The 25,495-nt window shown below is 41.4% G+C and overlaps 1 protein-coding gene across 2 annotated transcripts in view; it reads left to right on the top strand.

Moving 5' to 3' along the window:
* The window catches only part of LOC112253007 (adhesion G protein-coupled receptor A3), a 243,671-nt gene that overhangs the window by 156,233 nt on the left and 61,943 nt on the right, over positions 1–25,495 (top strand). For both annotated transcript variants that reach the window (XM_024424862.2, XM_024424866.2), the window contains exons 13-14: positions 14,186–14,393; positions 14,951–15,159. In XM_024424862.2, the coding sequence (XP_024280630.2) occupies positions 14,186–14,393; positions 14,951–15,159 (417 nt within the window). The remainder of the gene's footprint in view (positions 1–14,185; positions 14,394–14,950; positions 15,160–25,495) is intronic.

The raw sequence follows: 25,495 nt of genomic DNA, 5'->3' as shown, positions 1-25,495 counted from the left end.
CATCACAGTTTTATTTGGTGGAGCCAAAGGATTAGTGGGAAGAATTAATACATGATAACAGGAATATAAAGCAGTCTCTTCTCTAGAGGTGTTCAATTCAACCTGGCAAAACCCTAGTCGTTTAGGGGCATGAGGTAAATACAAATTAAACAAGCCTGTATAACAATGTGCACTGAGAGTCGAGAAGCAAGTTCAGGGAGTGAGTGTTTTAATAAAATAAACAGAACATAATACAAAACAAGAAACACTAACAGCGCACAGACAGGAAATAGAAACAGGAACAATGACGTCTGGGGAAGGAACCAATGGGAGTGACATATATAGGGCAGGTAATCAAGGAGGTGATGGAGTCCAGGTGAGTGTCATAATGTGCAGATGCGCGTAACGATGGAGACAGGTGTGCGCCATAACGAGCAGCCTGGTGACCTAGAGGCCGGAGAGGGAGCACACGTGACAAATTCACACCATTTGACACAACAGCAGTGTTAGATTATGATTATGGTAGCTTTGTTTTCAGTTTATGTGCTACTAATCTGAATCAGTTATCGGGAAAGATACTACAGTTTTGTCTGCATGTCCATTGTTTAATGTTGATTATTAATTGGCTGCCTAACTCAAATCATTAACTTCATCTGCTTAACAAAATCTATATTCTATTAAAAACTAAAAACTATGTTTTAAGTGAAAAGTCGGCGTTGGTCTGAACCTGAAAAAGGAAGGAAATTCACATGAGCACCACAATGTCTATTCCACCCGCGTTGTACCAAGGTTTTCCAGCACACAGCTTTGACCTACTACAGTAGCTATGTTGGTATTGTACTTCAAACTATGTGTAGGCAGGTTGCTTAGGATTCTAACCTTCTCAAACAGCCATTATTTTATTTATATATTTTATTTAACCTTTGTTTAACTAGGCAAGTCAGTTAAGAACAAATTCTTATTTACAATGACGGCCTACCAAAAGGAAAAAGGCCTCCTTCGGGGACAGGGGCCTGGGATTAAAAAATATATATTAAAAAAATTAACCTAACCTAAGCCTAATTCATTATTTTAGAGGTGCTTCCACATTAATGTGATTTGTACTGCATAACAAGGTAAACTAATTGCCATAATTTTTACACTGGAAGGTGATTATGCAACATTAAACACTGGGTGGTTCGAGCCCAGAATACTGATTGGCTGAAAGTATACCACAAAAAAATATTTTTACTGCTCTAATTACATTGTTAACCAGTTTATAATAGCAATAAGGCACCTCAGGGGTGTGTGGTATATGGCCAATATACCATGGCTAAGGGCTCTATCTAGGCACTCAACGTTGCGTTTTGCGTAAGAACAGCCCTCAGCCATGGAATATTGGCAATATACCATAACCACTCGGGCCGTATTGCTTAATTATAATACAATATTATAATACAGCATAACACATCAATAGTTAAGTACAAGTAAACAATAATGAGAAATGGCAACAGAAATAATGTAGTTAGTATTTATTTAATATTAGCGGATTTTCCAGAGGGAAACAAAAAAACAGCAACCCATTTAAGCCAGTAAACTGTAACATTTTCCCCTGATCTTTCTTAACAAGACAATCGAGCAAGCTCCTGGAAAATACACAAATAATCAACATGTAGCCTACCCATTAGAACGGATCAAATATCATTTCTGACTGGATGACATCTAACATTGCCGTGCTGTGGCCAATGCTTTTGTGACTCGCAATGCTCATGATCAGTCGCTCACCACTGGTCTATTTGCACACCAGTTGGCTGTCTAGGCCTAACTGGCGAGACTGACACATAGCCTACTACTAACATATATCTACTGTCTGTGTTTAACATACCTGTAAAGGCTCAGCTAGGTTGTTGAATGTGATTCTTCAATAAGACGATTCTGGTCTCTAAAAAAATAAATCAGAAACCTACTAGGCTTACATACAGGCCTAGCTGGCTAGCTGCTAGCTAATAGCCTACGCCAAATCAATTCAGACCTGCAAACTATTTAAACTGAGCTATATCAGAAAAACCGGGCAAATCTGGAATACAATGTAAAGCATATTTTGTTAAATACGTATATTTAGGATTTTTTGTTGTTGTTGTATGGTGATGATTAATTGTTTTATGAGTTGTTATTGGAGATTAGTTTGTCTCAGAGATTAAAGGGAGAGAGTGAATGTCTGGCAGGAGGTCCTCTCAGAGAGGAGATAGCACCTTACGCTCAAGTACATCAAAACACATCAGGTAGAACAGATTGGCGCAAATTTAGATTATGATTACATTACATTAGATTACATCCAATCAAGTTGATTTGCAAATGTTAATCGAGATATTAATTTAACATCAAGCTTTAATCAATGCTAGTCAACACTAGTCAACACTAGTCACTTTGATAATGTTTACATATTTTGCATTACTCATCTCATATGTATATATTGTATTCTATCCTTTTCTTCTGTATCTTAGTCTATGCCGCTCTGAAATTGTTTGTCCAAATAATTAAACATTCTTAATTCCATCCCATTGCTTCAGATTTGTGTGTGTTGTGTCTATTGTTGTGAAATTGTAAGATATTACTATACTGTTGGAGTGGCTGAACCAACTTGGCTCGTAATTTAACAATTTTATTTGTATTTATGGATGGAATACAAGTTTGTTATTAAAAAATGCATTTTGATTTAAAAATATGTTTACGTTCAAATGCCTCTCCTGTGAAGTAGTGACGTGCGACACACGCCTAGTTTCCTGAAACAAGTCACATATATTTCACCTGTATAGGCTGGTGTGACAGGGCTGGTGTGACAGGGCTGTGTGTGTGTGTGTGTGTGTGTGTGTGTGTGTGTGTGTGTGTGTGTGTGTGTGTGTGTGTGTGTGTGTGTGTGTGTGTGTGTGTGTGTGTGTGTGTGTGCGTGTGCGTGTGTGTGATTTTGTCTGCTGTGTACGTACTTGCATGGCTCTCTATGCTCATGCGTGCCTGTGTGTGTGCTCATTTCTTCTCTCTGATGACTAGCTGACTGCTGCAAGCAAGGGTTCAGCTGGAATCAGTCAGCTTTTCGCATCATCAAACACTGTGATGAAATCGCAGAACCTCCATTATGCCGTTTAGATGTGCGATGGGAGATGATTCATATCGGAGGCTTTGTTCTGGGCCCTCATTATTATTTGTCTTTGCTATGCAGACAGCCGTATCCCTCTACCTTTCTGACATCTCATTTATTTACATATGTTTTGGGTGTGTAGGTGCAAAGTGAGGGATTCATGACTTCGGTTGTGTCTTAAATGGTACCCTATTCCCTTTGGGCCAAAAGTAGTGCAATAATGGGGTGCCATTTGGGACGCAGACGTGGTCTCCTACTTAAAGCTAGAATCCTTAGTTGCTACATTTTTTGACTTAGAAATAAATTATATACAGTCCATTCGGAAAGTATTCCGACCCCTTGACTTTTTTCCACATTTTGCTATGTTACAGCCTTATTCTAAAATTGATTTAATAAATGTTTTTCCTCATCAATCTACACACAATACCCCATAATGACAAAGCGAAAACAGGTTTATAGACATTCTTGCAAATGTATTAAAAATGAAGTATTCAGACCCTTTGCTATGAGACTTGAAATTGAGCTCAAGTGCATCCTATTTCCATTGATCATTCTCTAAATGTTTTTAAAACTTGATTGGAGTACACCTGTGTTAAATTAAATTCATTGGACATGATTTGGAAAGGCACACACCTGTCTATACAAGGTCCCACAGTTGACAGTGCATGTCAGAGCAAAAACCAAGCCATGAGGTCAAAGGAATTGTCCGTAGAGCTCCGAGAGGATTGTGTCGAGGCACAGATCTGGGGAAGGGTACCAAAACATGTCTGCAGCATTGAAAGTCCCCAAGAACACAGTGGCCTCCATCATTCTTAAATGGAAGAAGTTGGGTACCACTTCTTAGAGCTGGCCGCCCGGCCAAACTGAGCAATCAGGGGAGAAGGGAGATGTGACATAGAACCCGATGGTCACTCTGGCAGAGCTCCAGAGTTCCTCTGTGGAGATGGGAGAACCTTCCAGAAGGACAACCATCTCTGCAGCACTCCATCAATACCAATCAGGCCTTAAAGGTAGAGTGGCCAGACGGAAGCCACTCCTCAGTAAAAGGCAAATGACAGCCCGCTTGGACTTTGCCAAAAGGCACCAATAGACAATAGAAACAAGATCCTCTGGTCTAATGAAACCAAGATTGAACTCTTTGGACTGAATGCCAAGCGTCACGTCTGGAGGAAACCTGGCACCATCCCTGCAGTTAGCATGGTGGTGGCAACATCATGCTTAGGGGATGTTTTTCAGCGGCAGGGACTGGGAGACCAGTCAGGATTGAGGCAAAGATGATTGGAGCAAAGACCCTTGATGAAAACCTGCTCCAGAGCGCTCAGGACCTCAGACTAGGGTGAAGGTTCACCTTCCAACAGGACAGCAACCCTAAGCACACAGCCAAGACAACGCTGGAGTGGCTTCGGGACAAGTCTCTGAATGTCCTTGAGTGGCCCAGCCAGAGCCCGGAGTTGAACTTGATCAAACTCTGGAGAGAACTGAAAATAGATAGATTTTGAGAGGATCTGCAGAGAAGAATGGGAGACACTCCCCAAATACAGGTGTGCCAAGCTTGTAGCGTCACACCCAAGAAGACACGAGGCTGTAATTGCTGCCAAAGGTGCTTCGACAATGTACTGAGTAAAGGGTCTGAATATTTATGTAAATGTGATATTTCAGTTTTTTATTTTTATAATTTTGAAAAAATACATTTTAGAATATTAATTTGTAATATGTCAAGGGGTCTGAATACTTTCCAAATGCACAGTATATACCCATTCATTCTTGAAGAATATAACTTGTAATGCCTCATGAGTTTAGTTCAACTGTCGTACCCTATCAGGACCCAAAATATAAGCAAGTTTAACTCCAATGTTTGTTAACAAAGTAAATGTAAACAAACTCTGAACATGGTTAAAACTATCATTTTGATATCATGGATGTTCAATCCTTTCTTACGTAGCTCTCGCTTTGAGTTTAAGAGTGGTTACATTTCTCAAGCCCCCCAGTCATCAACATAAATATTAATGTTTCTACACTTCGATGTAATGGTAGTTTATGAGACCAGTTGCTCCCTTAACTCCCGCTCTGGTGCTCAGCACCCTGCAATGAAATTAAGTCACAGAGCTTCATAACCAGGTTACCATGGATACACTAAAAGCACTGTAGCTATACCTCCTCTTTGCTGCTGTATCATAAATTGGAAAAGGCACTATGGGCCAACATCTCTCAACGATTATTACTACAAAAGAGGACGGCCAATACATCATGAAAAAGATGGATTAAATGGATCAGTAGAGTAGGTGTGTGTCTGTGTGTATGTGTCTGTCTTTTTCCACGTGTGTACCGGTGCATCGGTGCATGTCCTCTTCTAACCTCTTGAGATTAATTTCATACTTTAAGAGAAGTGGAATCACAATCTATGATGTATGTACTGTGCTGATAATTACAACGCAGTCAATTTCAGGCTGTTGTGAATTCAGTGTATGCAATTGTATGATAACTTTAAACGCTACACTCACTGAAATTATAGCCCTTTCAGTAACTCAAATGACTTCAATTTTAATCAATGGACCAACCACAATTGAGGGGATTGTCATAAAGACCACACACACAAAATGAAATAGTAGCTGAAAGGGTAATTGAATGAGTTGATCTGTAGAGTACACCCCAGGTCACACACTCATTCCACCTCCGAGCCAAATCTCAAATGACTATCTGCACGGCCACAAAGCAGCCACTATTTTTTTCCCTCTCATCAAATGAATATCCAGTTGAATCACATTGTTCGAGTACAACAATACGCCATCTGGTAGTGATGGGGAGGAACATCAATACAATGGTGTATCGCAATATTTTTGGGGGTGATATTATATTGATTCTCTGACGAGTATAAAAAAAGGTAGTTAACGTTAGCTAGTGGTTGTCGGCTGTACCTTCGCCACAACTCTGGTATTTCTTCTTCCATAACTTGATTTCCACAATATTTTTTACATGTTTTCAGCACTTTTATTAATATGACTTATCGAAACTTGTTTTCTCTTGTCCCTCTGCAGCAGACAGACATATGGTGAGAAATATGTTTGGAACATCAAATCACAATATACTGTATATTTGCAATACATATAGAATCGTGATGCATATAGATTCACAATACATATCGTATCGGGACCTAAGTATCATTATAATATCGTATCGTTAGGTCCCTGGCAATTCTCAGCCCTACTGTCTGCGAAGATTCATATTTAGTATTAACTCTGCCAGATGCTGCTAAAGTTGGTAGTAGTGACACATTTGGAAATCCCCCTGTTCTATTATTTCTGGCAACAGAGACCCTCTTTATGTCTGAAACAATACTGTTTCTTATTTCGCTGGAAGAAATATTAGGACCCATAACTGAATCAGGGACCAGTAGCATATCTGCTTTATTGTACTACCTTGTTTTCTTTTTGCCCCACAGCCTCCAGACTAAATTTCTGAAGGTTAAAAACCAATCATAGAGTAATGTAGTACAGAGATCGTACTGAAAGGACTGAATGAAAAAAGAGGGTCCATTTTATGGTTTGTTTTTCTCTGGATTGGGCCAAATAGAGACACACCCCTATGTCAGCCTAATCCAAGGCTTTATTTCACCTTTCAAGACAAGTCTAGTGGCAGCACTCCCCCTTTACCACATCAGTCTCCGGCTTCATTAATAAGTGCATCGATGTCACCACAGTGACTGTACATACATATCCCAACCAGAAGCCATGGATTATGGGCAACATCCGCACTGAGCTAAAGGCTAGAGATGCTGTTTTCAAGGAGTGGGACACTAACACGGACGCTTATAAGAAATCCTGCTACACCTTCCAACGAACCATCAAATAGGCAAATTGTCAGTACGGGACTAAGATCGAATCCTACTACACTGGCATTGACGCTTGTCAAACTATCACAGATTACAAAGGGAAGCTGCGAGCTGCCCAGTGACTCAAGACTACCAAACGAGCTAAATGCTTTCTATGCTCCCTTCGAGGCAAGCAACACTGAATCATTTGTGTGAGCACCAGCTGTTCCGGACGACTGTGTGATCACACTCTCCATAGCCGATGTGAGTAAGGCCTTAAAACAGGTTAACAATTACAAGGCCACAGGATCAGATGAATTACCAGGACACATACTCAGAGCATGCGCTGACCAGCTGGCAAGTGTCTTCACTGACATTTTCAACCTCTCGCTGACCCAGTCTGTAATACCTACATATTTCAAGCAGACCACCATAATCCATGTGCCCAAGAATGCCAAGGTAACCTGTCTAAATGACTATCGCCCCGTAGCACTCACATCTGTAGCCATGAAATGCTTTGAAAGGCTGTTCACATCAACACCATCATCCTAGACACCCTGGACCCAAAGCAAATTGCATACTGCCCCAAATGATCCACATGTGACTCAATCTCTATTGCATTCCACCCTTTCTCACATGGACAAAAGGAACACCTACGTGAGAATGCTGTTCAATGACTACAGCTCAGTGTTAAACACCATAGTGTCCACTAAGCTAAGGACCTGGGACTGAACACCTCCCTCTGCAACTGGATCCTGGATTTCCTGACAGGACGCCCCCAGGTGGCGAGGTTAGGCAACAACACATCTGCATGCTGAACTTCAACACAGGAGCCCCTCAGGGATGTATGCTTAGTCCCATCCTGTACTTCCTGTTGACCCACTACTGAGTGGCCGCGCACACTCCATCACCATCATTAAGTTTGCAGATGACACAATGGTGGTAGGCCTGATCACCGACGACAATGAGACAACCTATAGGGAGGTTGTCAGAGACATGGCAGTGTGGTGCCAGGACAACAACCTCTCCCTCAACGTCAGCAAGACAAAAAAGCTGATTGTAGACTACAGGAAACGAAGGTCCGAGCACACCCCCATTCACATTGACGGGGCTGTAGTGGGTTGAGAACTTCAAGTTCCTCTGTGTCCACATCACTATGGATCGAACATGGTCCAAACACACCAACGGTCATGAAGTAACACAACAGTGCATCTTCCCCCTCAAGAGGCTGAAAAGAGTTGGCATTCGCCCTCCGATCCTCAAAAAGTTCTACAGCTGCGCCATTGAGAGCATCTTGACTGGCTCCATCACCGCTGGTATGGCAAGTGCTCAATTAGTATTTGGTAGCATTGCCTTTAAATGATTTAACTTGGTTCAAACATTTTGTGCAGCCTTCCACAAGCTTCCCACAATAAGTTGGGTGAATTTTGGCCCATTCCTCCTGACAGAGCTGGTGTAACTGAGTCAGGTTTGTAGGCCTCCTTACTCGCACACGCTTTTTCCGTTCTGCCCACAAAGTTTCTATAGGATTGAGGTCAAGGCTTTGTGATGGCCACTCCAATACCTTGACTTTGTTGTCCTTAAAGCCATTTTGCCACAACTTTGGAAGTATGCTTGGGGTCATTGGAAGTCCCATTTGCGACTAATCTTTAACTTCCTGACTGATGTCTTGACATGTTTCTTCAATATATCCACATAATTTTCCTCCCTCATGATGCCATCTATTTTGTTATGTGCACCAGTCCCTCCTGCAGCAATGCACCCCCACAACATGAGGATGCCACCCCCGTGCTTCACGGTTGGGATGGTGTTCTTCTGCTTGCAAGCCTCCCCCTTTTTCCTCCAAACATAACAATGGTCATAATGGCCACACAGTTTAATTTTAGTTTCATCAGACCAGAGGACATTTCTCCAAAAAGTACGATCTTTGCCCCCATGTGCAGTTGCAAACTGTAGTCTGGCTCTTATATGGCAGTTTTGGCGCAGTGGCTTCTTCCTTGCTGAGCGGCCTTTCAGGTTATGTCGATATAGGGCTCGTTTTACTGTGGATATAGATACTTTCGTACCTGTTTCCTTCAGCATCTTCACAAGGTCCTTTGCTGTTGTTTTGGGATTGATTTGCACTTTTCGCACCAAAGTACGTTCACCTCTATTAGACAGAACGGGTCTACAATTTTTTTTCTGAGGTCTTGGCTGACTTCTTTTGATTTTCTCTTGATGTCAAGCAAAGAGGCACTGAGTTTGAAGGTAGGCCTTGAAATACATCCACAGGTACACCTCCAATTGACTCAAATTATGTCAATTAGCCTATCAGAAGCTTCTAAAGCCATGACATTTTCAGGGATTTTCCAAGCAGTTTAAAGGCACAGTCAACTTAGTGTATGTAAACTTCTGACCCACTGGAATTGTGATACAGTGAATTTTAAGTGAAATAATCTGTCTGTAAAGAATTGTTGGAAAAAGTACTTGTGTCATGCACAAAGTAGATGTCCTAACCAAGAAATGTGTGGAGTGGTTGAAAAATTAGTTCTAATGACTCCAACCTAAGTGTATGTAAACCTCCGACTTCAACTGTACATAGATTGATTCAGAAAAAAATTGATTGCAAATCATTCAGTTTAATAAGGTAGTTTGCCACTTAAGTCAATCAGGTCTGTTATCAGTAAATGCATCATGTACTGAGTGGTTTAGTGAATGAAATGAATAACTGAATGAACAACTGAGTCTGTTATTTCTCTCTTAGATGACAGCCTTTGTCATGCTCTCAGGCACACAGTACGCCTTTCACTCCCTTTGTTGTGAAATTAGTACGGAGTGTTTTAATGCATCACAACATTTACAGTACTGATATAGACTCTTCTCCCTTGTGCCATTAGAGAAGCACCTGTCTCTGTTCTGCTAAGATCCATCTCAGTACTACACTACAGTCTATAAGAGAAATTCTCTCAGGGCAAACAGCCCCGTCACCCCAGCTGTTTTATTTACAATGAAGAATTATCTCAATCCATGCACAGAATATTCAATGTACCTACAGTACAGAAGGCTTAATTTCTAACAGTTTGTTTATTGACTAGGAATGATTATCCCAATCCAGGCACAGTGTATTCCTATTTACTTAGACTGTTATTCATTTAAAACAGTTTGCCTTTGGATTAATCAAACAATATGATGTTTACCTCATATTTAAATATGTGCTAAGGTCATTTTATAGTGTATTTCTCTCAAAAGTGAGAGAAACATTTTGGAAGACAGTTCAGAATTGCGTAAGACCATGTAAGAAGAGGAATCTGTCTCCAAGACGAAACAGTGTTCTGTCTCCAGAGCTAGTTGTATTTCCTGCCTCGCTCCAATCTGCTCTCAATCCAAACCTTGTCTGGGTGAAGCAGCTGGTTGGCATGGGAACCATGTAGCCTGTTTTAATTTCTCTCACTATGTGAGTAATGCTAACATAACACTGAACACAACTAAAGAGAGGTGGGCCATTTAAGCTTCAGACATGGCAATCATCTTGAGAGAATTATTACATTTTGATGTCATCATTTTAAATTTAGGTACAGCCTAAAAAATTGCTAGAAAGCACTTCTAAGAAGGAATTCCCATGTTCTCATTATGCGGCTTGTAAGAAAATGTAATTATTGTACTTATCAGTAAACATTGTGCATGACATTAGTCTTTCAGAAACACACACATAAATAAACGAACAAAGTCAATGATGCATTTTCTCTGACTCACATTTGGCTCAGACTAAAATGAGGATGAGTCACTGCTAGGTTAGAGTATCTGTTTCCTGGTCACTCATTCGTTAATAGCCAATGAGGTGAGGACATCTCCTCCAAAGCTTGTCACTGAGGAATACCAACTGCCTATGCAATATAAATCTCTGCTCCCATAGTCAGCAGTCTCATGGTGGCGGTAGGAACCCGGGCTTATGCACAGAGACACCTGATTATGTCAAGTTGCTGAACTGGGATTTGACACTCTTGAGATTTTTTTTGTCACTTTAGCTGACATTAATTTGAGTTATATGGTTACACGGCCGTAGAGTTCATACAGACAGCTGACTCTCTCCTATTGTTTGTTGGGCCTCTCGGTGTAAACGTCTTCCATCTGCTGGCTATCAGAAATGGCACATAACACGTTGTGGACCTGAGGGCTGGGCCAGTGTTAAGCGTGGGCAGACTCTGAGCTTCTGATTCACTGTGTGAATAACGCCTGATGGGGAAATAACAACAGAAAACGTTTGACCTCTGTCATTGCCAACAAAGGGTATATAACAAAGTATTGAGATTAACTTTTGTTATTGATCAAATACTTATTTTCCACCATAATTTGCAAATAAATTCATTAAAAATCCTACAGTGTGATTTTCCGGATTTTTTTTCTCATTTTGTCTGTCATAGTTGAAGTGTACCTATGATGAAAATTACAGGCCTCTCTCATCTTTTTAAGTGGGAGAACTTGCACAATTGGTGGCTGACTAAATACTTTTCTGCCCCACTGTATATGGGGAGTTATCAGGAAGGTGATAGAGTCCAGGTGTGCCTGATGAGGCACAGGTGTATGTAATGTTCAAATCAAAATCACATTTTATTTGTCACATGCCCCGAATACAACAGGTGTAGACCTTACAGTGAAATGCTTACTTACAAGCCCTTAACCAACAATGCTTTAAGAAGTTTTCAATAAAAATAAAATAAATAAATAAAGAAGTTAAAAATAGAAAATAAAAAGTAACAAATAATTCAACAGCAGCAGTAAAATTACAATAGCAAGGCAGGGGGTACCGGTACAGAGTCTATGTGCAAGGGAACCGGTTAGTCTATGTAATTGAGGTAATATGTACATGTAGGTAGAGTTTAAGTGACTATGCATAGATAATAAACAGAGAGTAACAGCAGTGTAAAAGAGGGGTCTGGGTAGACCTTTGATTAGCTGTTCATGACTCTTATGGCTTGGGGGTAGAAGCTGTTAATAAGCCTTTGGACCTAGACTTGGTGCTCCGGCACCGCTTGCCATGCGGGAGCAGAGAGAACAGTCTATGACTAGGTTGGCTTGAGTCTTTGACTATTTTTAGGGCCTTCCTCTGACACCACCTGGTATAGAGGTCCTGGATGGCAGGAAGCTTGGTCCCAGTGATGTACTGGGACGTATTTACTACCCTCTGTACTGCCTTGCGGTCGGAGGCCGAGCAGTTGCCATACCAGGCAGTGATGCAACCAGTTAGGATTCTCTCGATGGTGCAGCTGTAGAACCTTTTGAGGATCAGAAAGGGGAAGGGCCCAGGCAAGATCACACGGTGGCGCCGCTCCTAGTTAAATCAACTTTGAAGTGTGAAGTCCCCAGCGAGTTCCTCATGCGAATGTAGCCTTACTACCTTCTTAGGCCATTCTGGACCAACTTAGAGCGTTTGTTAAAGCAAGGCGTTGTGCATGCCACAGACAGCACACCCTCTGGGCTATAAATCCCTTCGAAAAGGCTGATAAAGAGGATGAAAAGCTGCCGAGAGAGGATGGGCTTGTGAGATAAGATGTTCATGCAGTGTTGTGGCATTTAAAAGGATCTGTGTTGTGAGGTGAGGTCACCTGGTATTCCTCACTGTTTGAGATCTGGGCCCATCACAAAACGTATTGGTGTATGACTGCTGATCTAGGATCAGGTTAGTATTTTAGATCATAATGGAGAAGACCTCCCTATATATGAACAGGGAGGTCCTGATCCTAGATCATCACTCCTACTCTGAGACACTTTGTGAATAGGAGCCCAAATCCTTGAGCCACTCCTTCAAGGATTCCACTGTATCCTTCACCTGTCCCTGATGATGTCACCGATCAAATCCACTTTGACACGGTCTGGGATGCCTGTATCCCAGTGCTTTTGAGAAATATACTGCTTGCTTAAGCTTTTCTGGAGGAAAACCATGTAACGTAAATTTCAAGGCAGAGATTCATCTCTCTCTGCAGGATGAAAATCAATAACCTTTCAAGTGCGAGTCAATGCAGAAACAAATAGCTAACAAACCCGGGTCGTAAATTAGCACGGGCTCCTTGCACACGTTGGTTGTAAAGAGAAGAGATGGTGCTTAAGTATTCTGTTGGCTCATGTCACTTTACAGGATTGGCCTGCTCCAGGGTAATGTAATGGTCAGAGAGCTGAAGAACTTTGAATCTTGTAAGGCCATGTTGCCTGAGGAAAGCCATTTGTTGCAGGAGAATTGGATGAAAGACCTATGTAGATACTTTAAGTAATGGATATTATCTGTGAATCTGGGAGGCAAATGGCAATAACAATGGGAATTGGATGGGAATTGTTCTCTCTCCATGTTTCAGCATCACGGACAGTTTGTCCTTCCCTCGCCTCACCAACTCTTCCTCTTTCTCTTGGGACTAGCTGATGCCGGGCTCCTTTGACGTCACGTACATCCATAACAGACCTCATGCACCTATGGAAGTTTCAATGCTTTGAATTATGTTGTAGAATCATGGTTCCACCCAACAGTGTTTTCTATTGGTTATTCTCCCCGAATGCTCTCAATGACAAATGAGTAGGGTGTCCAAATAAATGGATGGATAAAAACACATCACTAGGTATATCTTGTTGTACTGGAGTGGAAACACATTTCCAGTGCAAAAATATGCAATTATGTTGTTATGATAATGTATAATATTTTATTAAACATTTATCAGGAAAATCTTAATCAGAGCACATTCACTTATGTGTAGGCTATGTTCTCCCATGCCCCCTAAGCTGATGACTAGCACTTTGGGACCTTTTTATTTGACTACACTTGAACTCAGATATGAGGACTGCTTGCTCTGGTTCTGGTCCACCTAAGTGCACTCAATCCATTCTGGAACCACACCCACGGACAATGTAATGCCACTATACTTTTTAGAAACTGTCTATCCTTCCTAGAGCTCACAAAATGTCATTTTCAGGGGGTTCCATGGCGTTTATAGGCTGTGAGGGGAAGATAAAGTGAGGCCGGTTGTCTCTTTAAATCAACGCTGCAGTTGTTGATGTGCCCTCGAGCTGAGATGTTAAGAACCATTTCCACCTCTGCGGCAGGAAACCTTACCAAATAGGGCGCACCAGAGCTCATCAGACGACGTAGCCTACCGAGTGAAACCCATTCCCATGGTTACTTGTGCTCTTTGGTCGCTACCAATCTTGGAGAGAGAGTCAATGTGTCAATCTTACAAGCTACTGGAGTGATAATTTTCAGCCTCTCTCTAGCGAATGGCATTATTCAACTTGTATTTTGTCCTTTTTTATTCCATCCGCAGAACTCCGTGGCAGTCGCCGCAATCCATTTACCGCTGGCTGGTACGCCTAACCCCTCTGCGTTGCAATCTGTTGATAACTCGACTTGCAAGCTGCAGTTTATTGTCTTTCGAAATGGGAAACTCTTTCCTTGCACAGGGAATTCGTCAAACCTTGCAGATGATGGAAAACGTAGGAGCGTTTCGACACCAGTTGCTTTCACCAAATTAGGTAAGAGGAAATGCATGCATTTTATCATCATGGCTCTGATGTCAACGTTGTCTAAAACTGTGATCGGCTTTCGACAAAACACTGGGACACGCACATGCATGCAAAAATGAAAAAGTGCGCAGCCTGTAGAGATTTTATCCATATTACATATTTTTGTTAAAAACACAACTATGTCTAAATATTTTTTTTATCCAAACACAGCCTAATCCACAACACATTTGACAAATCTTTATATGCGTGCTATTTCTTTTCATTGTATAATATTTTTGTCGTTACCATCCTCTTGATGATGATATCTGTGGCAGATGTTTAATAGCTTTTAAATCTTAAACACAAACATGTCAATGAAAGATAGGTTTACATTGTGAAAATAGGCAGAATTAATAATAATGTATGGTTGTCGGACAGTAAAGTGTGTGTGTGTGTGTGTGTGTGTGTGTGTGTGTGTGTGTGTGTGTGTGTGTGTGTGTGTGTGTGTGTGTGTGTGTTTGTTTCTTGGATGTTGCACTTAGACTTTCCACTTGGTTTCCCTAATTTAATGTGTTTCTTTCTTGCAGATGGGTGCAGCATCGGGAGCGCCGTGCACTCGGTTACCATTGCTCTCAGGCACTTCGCGCTGGGTGTAGACCCAACTGCAGCCTATTGGGATTTTGACCTGCTAGATGGGCACGGTGGCTGGCGGGCAGAGGGGTGCCACATAACAGGCTCCACGGGCAACACGACCACCATTCATTGCACTCATCACAATAACTTTGCGGTGCTAATGGTGAGTACAGAAGTGACCTTATTCCAATCATCTCACAGGACACCCTTTCCCTGGCTATCTCGCGGCTTGTTGCTTATAATGAATCCAATACATCATTTTGCACAAAGGAGTAGTCACGTGCCTTGCCAACCACTTCGTGATATAAGGGACCTTTGAAAATCTTGCTTTATTGTTGTAGCCTATTCCCACAGAGGAAAATGTAATGTGGGGATGCGCAATGGAACCATGTCTGAGGATTGTATTACTCGTTTTTTCTACATTTTGGAAATACGAAGTTGGTTTTCTTGTCTGCCACCTCTGCTAAAGGGAGTACGGCAGCTCAAATCGAAACGATGCTCAATAGAACGAGCGCCTTGTCAGTATTCGCCTGCAAGTCAAGCGCAAGTGGTGTAATAATTGCTTGCAACCTTCTTCCACCGAAATGTTCGATTGTAAAGCAAGCTATCATTAAATCTATCTCGATCAAGTTGGCCGTGGTGTCGTCGCGGTGTGCATTTACGAATACCTTCTCCTGTCGACGTCCCCTATTAAAATTGATTTCATGAGGATAATACCGACAGCGCAATGGCATCGCATCGCTCAGTCATTCCGTAGTGCCTCTTTGCCTAGTCCGCGTTTGGAAGGACAGAAATCCTCCGGATGTTTACCGAAGAGTGGGATTCGCTAGATTGGGAGGTTAGTCCTTGTAGGGCATGAAAGTGGTGTTTTGTGGAATGTTGGTGTCTTCGCGAGTTGTTTTTATCGGAACATTTTAATTTAGTTCTTATTCCAGTTGGTAGAAATATGCCGGTTATATACAGGGGAGAAAAAAAGCGGCATAAATGAGAGCAAGGGATGGTGTGCATGGAATATCAAACTGTTGTCAGATTGAGCGCAGATGTCAGATTGTCATTACGTGGGGCTGTGGCAATGTAAACGATGTATTTAATATACAACCTGGGCTAGGGGAGACGCTTTCACTTCGCTTGATGGCAAGCCGTTATTGGGATGGTGGCAGTCAGCGCACAAGCAAGGTGAGATCGCAAGTCAATTTAGTGAATAGACCTGACAACAGATTCATGATTTGAACTTCTGGGCACGTCAATTGGAAGTGCTAGTTGTGGTGGGCGGGTAGCTGTTGCCGTCTGGTCTCTCCAATGAAAGCAGATTATATTATTCCTGTGTTTGCGTGGAGACCGCGCGCGCTTTACTAATGCAGTCACCACACCCGCAGTAGTATCTGCAGTGCCCGAGAAAAGGACCCTTATTTACGGGATCGTGACATCACCATTTTTTTCTGCACTATCTCTGTTGCGTATGATTTCTTCCTCCTGTCTGACTCTGTATTACTAAACTTGTTGCGTGATCTCCTCATGGTAAGCTGGAACTGTTCTGGTCATGTGTTGTCTATCACCACATGTTATCTTGTAATGTGTTATAAACTGATGTTAGTGACTCCAGCATGGTCATTGAAGCAAGTTTGGATCACCCAAAAAACTGGAACACAGCTGCCTTGATGTACAGAATGACAACAACTGTGTTAATGCTACATCTAGTGATCTCAACAAGTTGTAAACTCTACCCAAACTTTTATGGTGGTCATTGAATATACAAGTAATGCTGAATAGATGTAATGTTACAATTAGAAAAAAAAACAAGCATTTATTTCAGAAATGGTCATAGTGTATGTAGCTGTGGTATGGTCATCTCAGATATCCTAAACGGGCAGTTCTGCAGCACAGTGTAATCAGATGATACAGTATTCACCTCTGAGGTGAACCACTGCCTGGACTGCAATAAAGTAGAGGCAACATGGCACCGTCTGCCCTCAAATGAGCCACAGTCAAATCTCTGCCAGGTACAAGACAAGAAACCATTAGAGCATAAATCTACAACTTTGAACAGAATGACACAGGGGCAAACAATCAAAGACAGTTTTGAGAGATGGCAAAGCGAGAACCACCATCTCGTCTGAAAGGCACACTAGCAATCTCCGGCTCTAATAATGTAGGCAGTTCTCATTCAGCACTTTGGGGCTTGTGTGGAGATGATTAGTCCACTAAAAGTGTGACGGTCCAATACAATTTCCCCTGGGGATTGGTATCCAGTTATGGTTTGTTATATTGAAAGCAATTTAATGAGATTCTTTTGACTTGGCTTAGGAGAATTTAATGCTAGAGTGTCTCTCTCGTAGACCTGTGACCAGAATGCTAAATGAAAGGAAGAAGGAGAATTTCATTGAAGGAGCTCTTGTTTCTGTTTGGATTAGCCCCTAGATACAAATATAAATATAGATATGAATAACATTAGATATTTTTGGAACTTTTGGTTCATGGAATAGACAGCAGGTAGATTACTAATAGCACCAGTTTCCTTATAGTATGTGAATACCAAATTATATTATAAGATAGTAATTGGTATTGGGCTCATTAAAGAAGATATGGTGAGCCCCCTTGCTGTGTTGACTGTTGAGTCATATGTTGACAAATCGGAGGGATAGGAGACTCATAGCATGATAGCTTTCAGGTTTCAGAACCATGGACAGTTCCTTCTGGAGCTTCCTGCTGAATCTCATGTTATTGAAGACACCAATATGTTTCGATTTGAGTAAATCTGAGAGATAGGAGACACATAGCATGCTGAGCTCCCAGGTTCAGCACCACTGATAGTTCCACCACCCCCAGCCTCCTTATGAGCACCAAATTCTATTTAAAATATGATTGTTTTTGTACCTAAATGAAATTGAAGATAGGATACATGTTGTAGCATGCTGGACCCCATGTTTCAGCACCATGGACAGTTCCAGTTATCCCCTTGCCTTGCTAAATCTACTTTTCTACATAATATATTGTGCAATATGTTTGTTTGTGTTAGTAACTGAAAGATATGCTGTAGGTTCACTCTCCAGGTTTCAGAACCATGGACAAATCCAGTCTCCCCTGCACACAGTATCCTTTGGGAATGCCAAATTATATTATAAAATATGTTTGCATTTGAGTTACTCAGATTGAAGATACATGCTGTGGCATGTATGCATGCTCTCGGGTTTCAGCACCATGGACAGCTCCAGCTCTAGTCTTTCCCTTGCCTTCTTTGTGTGTGTACTATAGCCCTCTAGGCCTGTGTCTGTAGGGAGGGCAAGGCTGACTCATTCATTTACAGCATTGCAGTCTGATCGTTCATCTTCATCAGTGACAGTATTTTTTTCCCTTTTAACCTGTGTGTGTGTGTCTATCACTGTCAACCATGATGGCATTTTTAGATGGGGCTAAACATAAGGTATAGTCTGGGAGGCAAAGTCCTCTCCATGTTATTGCTCTAGTGCTCCCACCTGTTTAATATGCAAGGACAGACCTTTACAGAGAGCAGAATGCAAGGAAAAGCTGGCTTTGTCAGTATCCAACCATGACAAAGGCTCCAAAGTCATAAGCCAATAGAAGAGGATCTATTGAGAGATGCATTTCTATAGCCTGTAGGGGAGACTGACTGTGCGATGCTGGGTGGACATGCATAGCATGCTAATAGATTCCCATAGACTTCCAGTCATTGCGCTAATGCTAGTTAGCTCAGTGGGGTTTGAAAATAGTGCCCCATTTGTTCAGTGCCGGTATTACTGAATATCTTGCGTTGGCACCAGGTCGATATGAAGGTATGTATGACAATCTAGATTCTACCCAATGCCTAGAACCGTGTGATTTTAAGTCCTAGAATACACCTATGTACCACATAGTGCACAAAACCCATCTAATAACAAAAAGATGGAAATTAATCAAATATGCATTAGAGGTCGACCGATTAATCGAAATGGCCGATTAATTAGGGCCGATTTCAAGTTTCAATAACAATTGGAAATCTGTATTTTTGGACACCGATTTGGCCGATTTTTAAATTTTTTATTTACACCTTTATTTCATCTTTATTTAACTAGGCAAGTCAGTTAAGAACACATTCTTATTTTCAATGACGGCCTAGGAACGGTGGGTTAACTGCCTCGTTCAGGGACAGAACAACAGATTTTTACCTTGTCAGCTCGGGGGATTCACTCTTGCAACCTTACAGTTAACTAGTCCAACGCTCTAACCACCTGCCTCTCATTGCACTCCACGAGGAGACTGCCTGTTACGCGAATGCAGTAAGCCAAGGTAAGTTGCTAGCTAGCATTAAAATTATCTTTTAAAAAACAATCAATCAATCAATCATGATTACTAGTTAACTACACATAGTTGATGATATTACTAGTTTATCTAGCGTGTCCTGCGTTGCATATAATCGTATAATCGATGCGGTGCGTATCATTGCTCCAATGTGTACCTAACCATGAACATCAATGCCTTTCTTAAAATCAATCCACAGAAGTATATATTTTTAAACCTGCATATTTAGCTAAAATAAATCCAGGTTAGCAAGCAATATTAACCAGGTGAAATTGTGTCACTTCTCTTGCGTTCATTGCATGCACAGTCAGTGTATATGCAACAGTTTGGGCCACCTAATTTGCCAGAATTTTACATAATTATGACATAACATTGAAGGTTGTGCAATGTAACAGGAATATTTAGACTTATGGATGCCAACCGTTAGATAAAATACGGAACGGTTCCATATTTCACTGAAAAAATAAACGTCTTGTTTTGAGATGATAGTTTCTGGATTCGACCATATTAATGACCTAAGACTCGTATTTCTGTGTGTTATCATGTTATAACTAAGTCTATGATTTGATAGAGCAGTCTGACTGAGCGATGGTAGGCAGCAGCAGGCTCATAAGCATTCATTCAAACAGCACTTTCATGCATTTGCCAGCAGCTGTTTATGACTTTAAGCCTATCAACTCCCGAGATTAGGCCCGTGTAACCGATGTGAAATGGCTAGCTAGTTAGCAGGGTGCGCACTAATAGCGTTTCAAACGTCACTCGCTCTGAGACTTGGAGTGGTTGTTCCCCTTGCTCTGCAAGGCTTTTGTGGAGCGATGGGTAACGCTGCTTCGAGGGTGGCTGTTGTCTTTGTGTTCCTGGGTCGAGCCCAGGTAGGAGTGAGGAGAGGGACGGAAGCTATACTGTTACACTGGCAATACTAATGTGCCTATAAGAACATCCTGTAGTCAAAGGTTAATGAAATACAAATGGTATAGAGAGAAATAGTCCTATAATTTCTATAATAACTACAACCTAAAACTTCTTACCTGGGAATATTGAAGGCTCATGTTAAAAGGAACCACCAGCTTTCATATGTTCTAATGTTCTGAGCAGGAACTTAAACGTTAGCTTTCTTACATGGCACATATTGCACTTTTACTTTCTTCTCCAACACTTTGTGTTTGCATTATTTAAAACAAATCGAACATGTTTCATTATTTATTTGAGGCTAAACAGATTTTTTAAATGTATTATAATAAGTTAAAATAAGTGTTCATTCAGTATTGTTGTAATTGTCATTATTACAAATAAATGTAAAAAATTTGCCGATTAATCTGAATCGGCTTTTTTTTGGTCCTCCAATAAACAGTATCGGCGTTGAAAAATCATAATCGGTCGACCTCTACTATGCATATTGTGGATAAAGGTAATTGTTGTGAGGATAGTAATCTGTATTGAGAGTATACCAATGGCAAGCAGGAGAGACCGTGTACATGTGCTCTCTTTGTCTCATCCTCCTTATCTGTTGGCATCATTGTGGTGGAATTATGCTGTTTTGACTCTCCCAACCCCAACACGCATGTGCGCGCACACAAACACACACACATACACACACAAATAAACCCACACACACAACCCCCCACCCCACAAACACAACCCCACCCACCATGTTTGTGTTGGTGTCAGACTGTGTGATAACGATGAGGGTTAGGGCACCGCTAACGATTTGTGAGCCACTTACCCATGCTTAACTCTGACCCCTGGCTCGCCCACTCTTTTTTTAAAGATGGATGCATATGGAGAGGAGCACAAATCCATTCCCATGTATGCGTAGGAGATCAGCATCACTACGCCTTCTGGTTCCTGACTGAGAGACTCATTCAGTCTCCTGTGCCGCAACATAGAATCAATTCTCCTTTTGTACTGTCTGAGAGGAGATTTCCAAAGTGTTTTGAAGCTTCTTGAGGACACCTGGGGATAAATGATCCTTTTGATTAGACGGTGACTTAGTTTCTCACTCAGTTGAACAATGTTATAACATTTAGACAATTATGAAAATCAAATGAATACACAGGGTTAATTTGATTATATTCCACATATTCAGATGCCATTCTGTTGGTATGATAGGAAGTAGGTTTCTTCATACGAAGTTGTTGGGTGGATGAATAATCAGGCCGTGTGTGTTGTCTGTGGTTGTATGACAGTACCACTGAAGTGTTAAGTTGTGGGTTGAAATAAGTGTTTGGCTTTGGGCCGTCCCTCTTCTCTATTTTTACAAATGATTTGCCACTGGCCTTACACAAAGCTAGAATGACTATGTACGCTGAGATTCCACACTCTTCATGTCATCACCCAAAGCCAGTGACCTCACTGAGTCAGTACCTGAATGGATGATTAATAATAAACGGGTCTTAAATACATCTAAAACTAAAAGCAAGACCCTTAGCTGGAGTTGTGTATAAGGGGTGTGACCATTGATCGAGTTGAGGAAGCTCAACTCCTAGGTATAACATTGGATGGTCAATTATCATGGTCAGGTCATATTGACAAAGTTGTAGTGTTGATGGGAAGGGGTATGTCTGTTATAAAAAGATCTGTGTTTATGGCACAAATATCAACTGTACTAGTTGAGGCTCTGGTCTTGTCCCATCTTGATTACTGTCCTGGAATATGGTCACGTGCAGCAAAGAAAGACCTAGCAAAGCTGCATCTGACTCAAAAAAGAGAAGCACGCCTTACCCTTAACTGCACATACAGAACTAACATCAACAACATGCACACCAGTCTTTCCTGGTTGAGTATTGACGAGAGATTAACTGCTTCTCTTCTAGTTTTTATGATAAGTATTACTGTAATGAAAATTCTAGATTGTCTGTATAATCAATTAACATTCAGCTCAGACACCCATATATACCCCACAACACATGCGACCAGGGGTCTGTTCACAGTCCCCAATTCCAAAACGAATTTGCGGCAATGCACAGTATTATACAGAGCCATGATCTCATGGAACTCCCTTCCATCTCCAATTACTCAAGCAAACAGCTTTCAAAAAAGATGGCGGTGACCGTGAGGGGACACACACAAACGCACGCACAGACACACTCTAACACACACACAATCTTTTTGTTGTTGTTGTATTGTTTGTATATTGTTGTATTTTGTGTGATAGTCCTTGTCTAGCAGTGTTTTTTTTGTGTGGACCCCAGGAAGAATTAGCTGCTGCTTCGGCAAAAGCTAATGAGGAGCCGAATAAACCAAACACCGGGGCCAGGAGTTATTCCTGACCATACCACCTGATCAAGAACATTTAGGGCACAGAGTTTATCCTGGTCAGGTCACAAAGTCAGGAAAACTCCTGGCCACATAGGGATCCTGATTAAACGATGAGGTCTCTTTTCTGATCTGGTTACTGTTTTAATAGTCACCATCCATAACAAATTACAACTTGCTAACAATTTGGCATGTGATGCAGATTGTTTTCACCCTGAATAATGAGTTGTGCACGGCCTGCCATTAATTTGAACCATCAACAGTTTTGCCGGGGCTTTGCTGTAGTCAGCCAATAGTCTGTGTTGGGGATTCTTTTTCCCTGACACAACATATGGGATGGAATTGGCCTCCCTCCCATATTTTATCCTCTCCTTCTTTTTGGTAACAAATGGCATTACTTTAACCTATTGTTATTCAAATGACTGTTGCTCCCCGTCCTCAGCCAAGTACAGTATATGAAGGGTGGTAACGGTGCTGCTTCTAGCAAGAAGGAGGTTTTCGAGTTAATATGTCTGTGTTCATAGTCGGAACGCTCCAAAGAAAGTTTATGGGCTATTCAATAGTTTCAGTTTTGATGATGTTTATAGAAAGTAACTGATTAATTGGTAACTATTAGCAGTGACAGGCTTTCATGGACAGCACCTTTGCGTTCACTTCAATTGGAAAACTGTCCATGCTGATGAACGCTGTTTATAAAATATAATGGTGTTGAATTACATTTTTATTCTGATGTGATGTGTTTGGCATAACTTTAACAGTGCTACAAAAATAGAGGAAGCATTTAGCATATCTTTTGCATATGGAACAATACACACACACGTGATCATGATGATTAAAGTGAACTGTAACCTGCGTATCTGCAGGTTACTCTACCCATCAGCAGCTCTCCTTGCAATGGCCACTTGACCACTCTTCCACTCCAGGAACTGCCCCGGTCAAAATGAGGACAGCAGATTGGAGGTCTTGGACATTGCTCTTCTCGTTACTGTGTATCGCTTTAACCGAAACGGCCTGCACATTATTTGCACATGCTGGCTGGTCTAGATAAACACATTTAGAGCTTATTTTTCATTGATTAGGGCCATGTACTGTGTGATCCAGCTCAGTGCTCGGTGGCTGGCTGGCTGCAGGTCTGCCTGTCTCATCAGCCAAGACAGTTTCCAGAATGCCCCCCTCCTGATGCGTGCTGGTTGTAGCTGCTGCCAGGCCTGAGCACCGAGCAGGGAATATCACCACAGACAGTATCACAGCAGGGCTGGGGCTGAACGGACATGATGGCTACTGTACTGAGTGGGGGTATTTGAGCTCCTGTAATTGATATGGAATAGCGAATATCTAAGAATTCTACAGCACAACCCCCACTCCAGTGCACATGAATCAGATTGAACCAGGAATCAACATTTACAGAGCAGTGGAACTAAACATCTCCACAACCACATCAGCGTGACCTGTCCTCTTTGACCTTCTGACCTCCTCCATTTGATTGTGAATGCCTTCTGTGCAGCAGGCAAGGCCACGACTGTGCTCTGTGCTTCTTCTCCCTCAGGAACGCTTGGACAATGTTGGGCCAGCGCTTGGACAATGTTGTAAGGAGGCATGGGCAGCTGGATGCTGCCTTGTAATTAGAGCATGTGTATTGATGTGATATCACCCCGTTCACTCTTCTTAATGCCGATAAGGACAGTAGGAAATGAGACTTGTGTAATTTGAAGGGGGGAAGATAAGGGGGAGGGGTATATCTGTGGCTAGGTCCATTAAGCCCCCTTTGAATGTCTTTTCTATCAGCGAGAATTCTAATATTTCATTTTTCATGGTGGCGATAGCCCTTTCCACTCACAGCCCCTTTCATCCCGTATATGGTTTGAAAATGTTAAGATTTTGTCATTGATAAGTGCCTTGGAACCCAGTGGCTGTACAGTAATGTGCTATACATGACGTCAGAGCTCAGGTTCTCTGGTTCACAGCGCTGTATGGATTTTGACTAATGCAGCACGGTACACAGAAACGTCTGTACTTTTCCGATACAAAAAAAAATGGTTCGCTAGTATATTTTTGTTACTTTCAGTACTTCCGTCAAATGTGTCTCGTGTGATTGAGAGGATCAAGTCTATCTATCAGCGCAGAAACCTTATTAGCACGTGCATGCTCCACCTACTCATTCACTGCTAGAGCTGTCTGGGCTGCATTGTTACCACTCATTCTTCACAGAAGTTAACACACTTGAATAATGCAACACAGCATGTAGAAATGTTGAAACTGTTCATTACAGTTCACAAAACAATGTCCGTAATGGCTAGAACACTTTTACAATGCAATACGATACTGGTAGATTCCAGCTTTAAATGTAGGCTAACTTCCATTGCTAGCTTACTGCAGAATTCATTTCCCTAGTAATTTGTTTGTGATAATATGCAAACCATAACACAAAATATGCTGATTTCAAAGTTGATTGTCACCAAAAGTTTTTATTAATCCACTTTGTCTCTCTCGCCACCAAAAACGAATTCCCTTTTATTTCCCTTGCCTCCCGTCTGGTTTCCACTCGATTACATAGCCACAAAGTCAGATTCCACAGCCACATTCTGCCTCCAAATGATTACTTTCTTAAAGAGACAGCGCACACTTTTATAAAATAATTGATTGCTTCTTCTATGCATATGTTGTTGATCAGTGCAATAAAATAATGTCTCCTATCAGTTGCCAATACAATTTGTCCTAAATGGAAGGGATTGTTTGTCACCTGTAGCCCCATAAAATCACACTCCTATTGAATAATATGCATGCATCTATATTGTGAATAGACCATGGCTACATCTTGATTTACCCAGTTTATCAATAGAGATTTACCTTTCAAATAAATTATTACCATTATGTTGTTTTGTAGTTAGATTGGTAAAAACAAAGTCAAATTAATATTATGATTGTATAATTTATTCATTATTTCATAC

This window comes from Oncorhynchus tshawytscha, linkage group LG01, assembly GCF_018296145.1.
Source record: "Oncorhynchus tshawytscha isolate Ot180627B linkage group LG01, Otsh_v2.0, whole genome shotgun sequence".
Lineage (NCBI taxonomy): Eukaryota > Metazoa > Chordata > Actinopteri > Salmoniformes > Salmonidae > Oncorhynchus > Oncorhynchus tshawytscha.
Note: the sequence above shows the minus strand (reverse complement) of the source record. Positions and strands in the feature narration are given on the sequence as shown.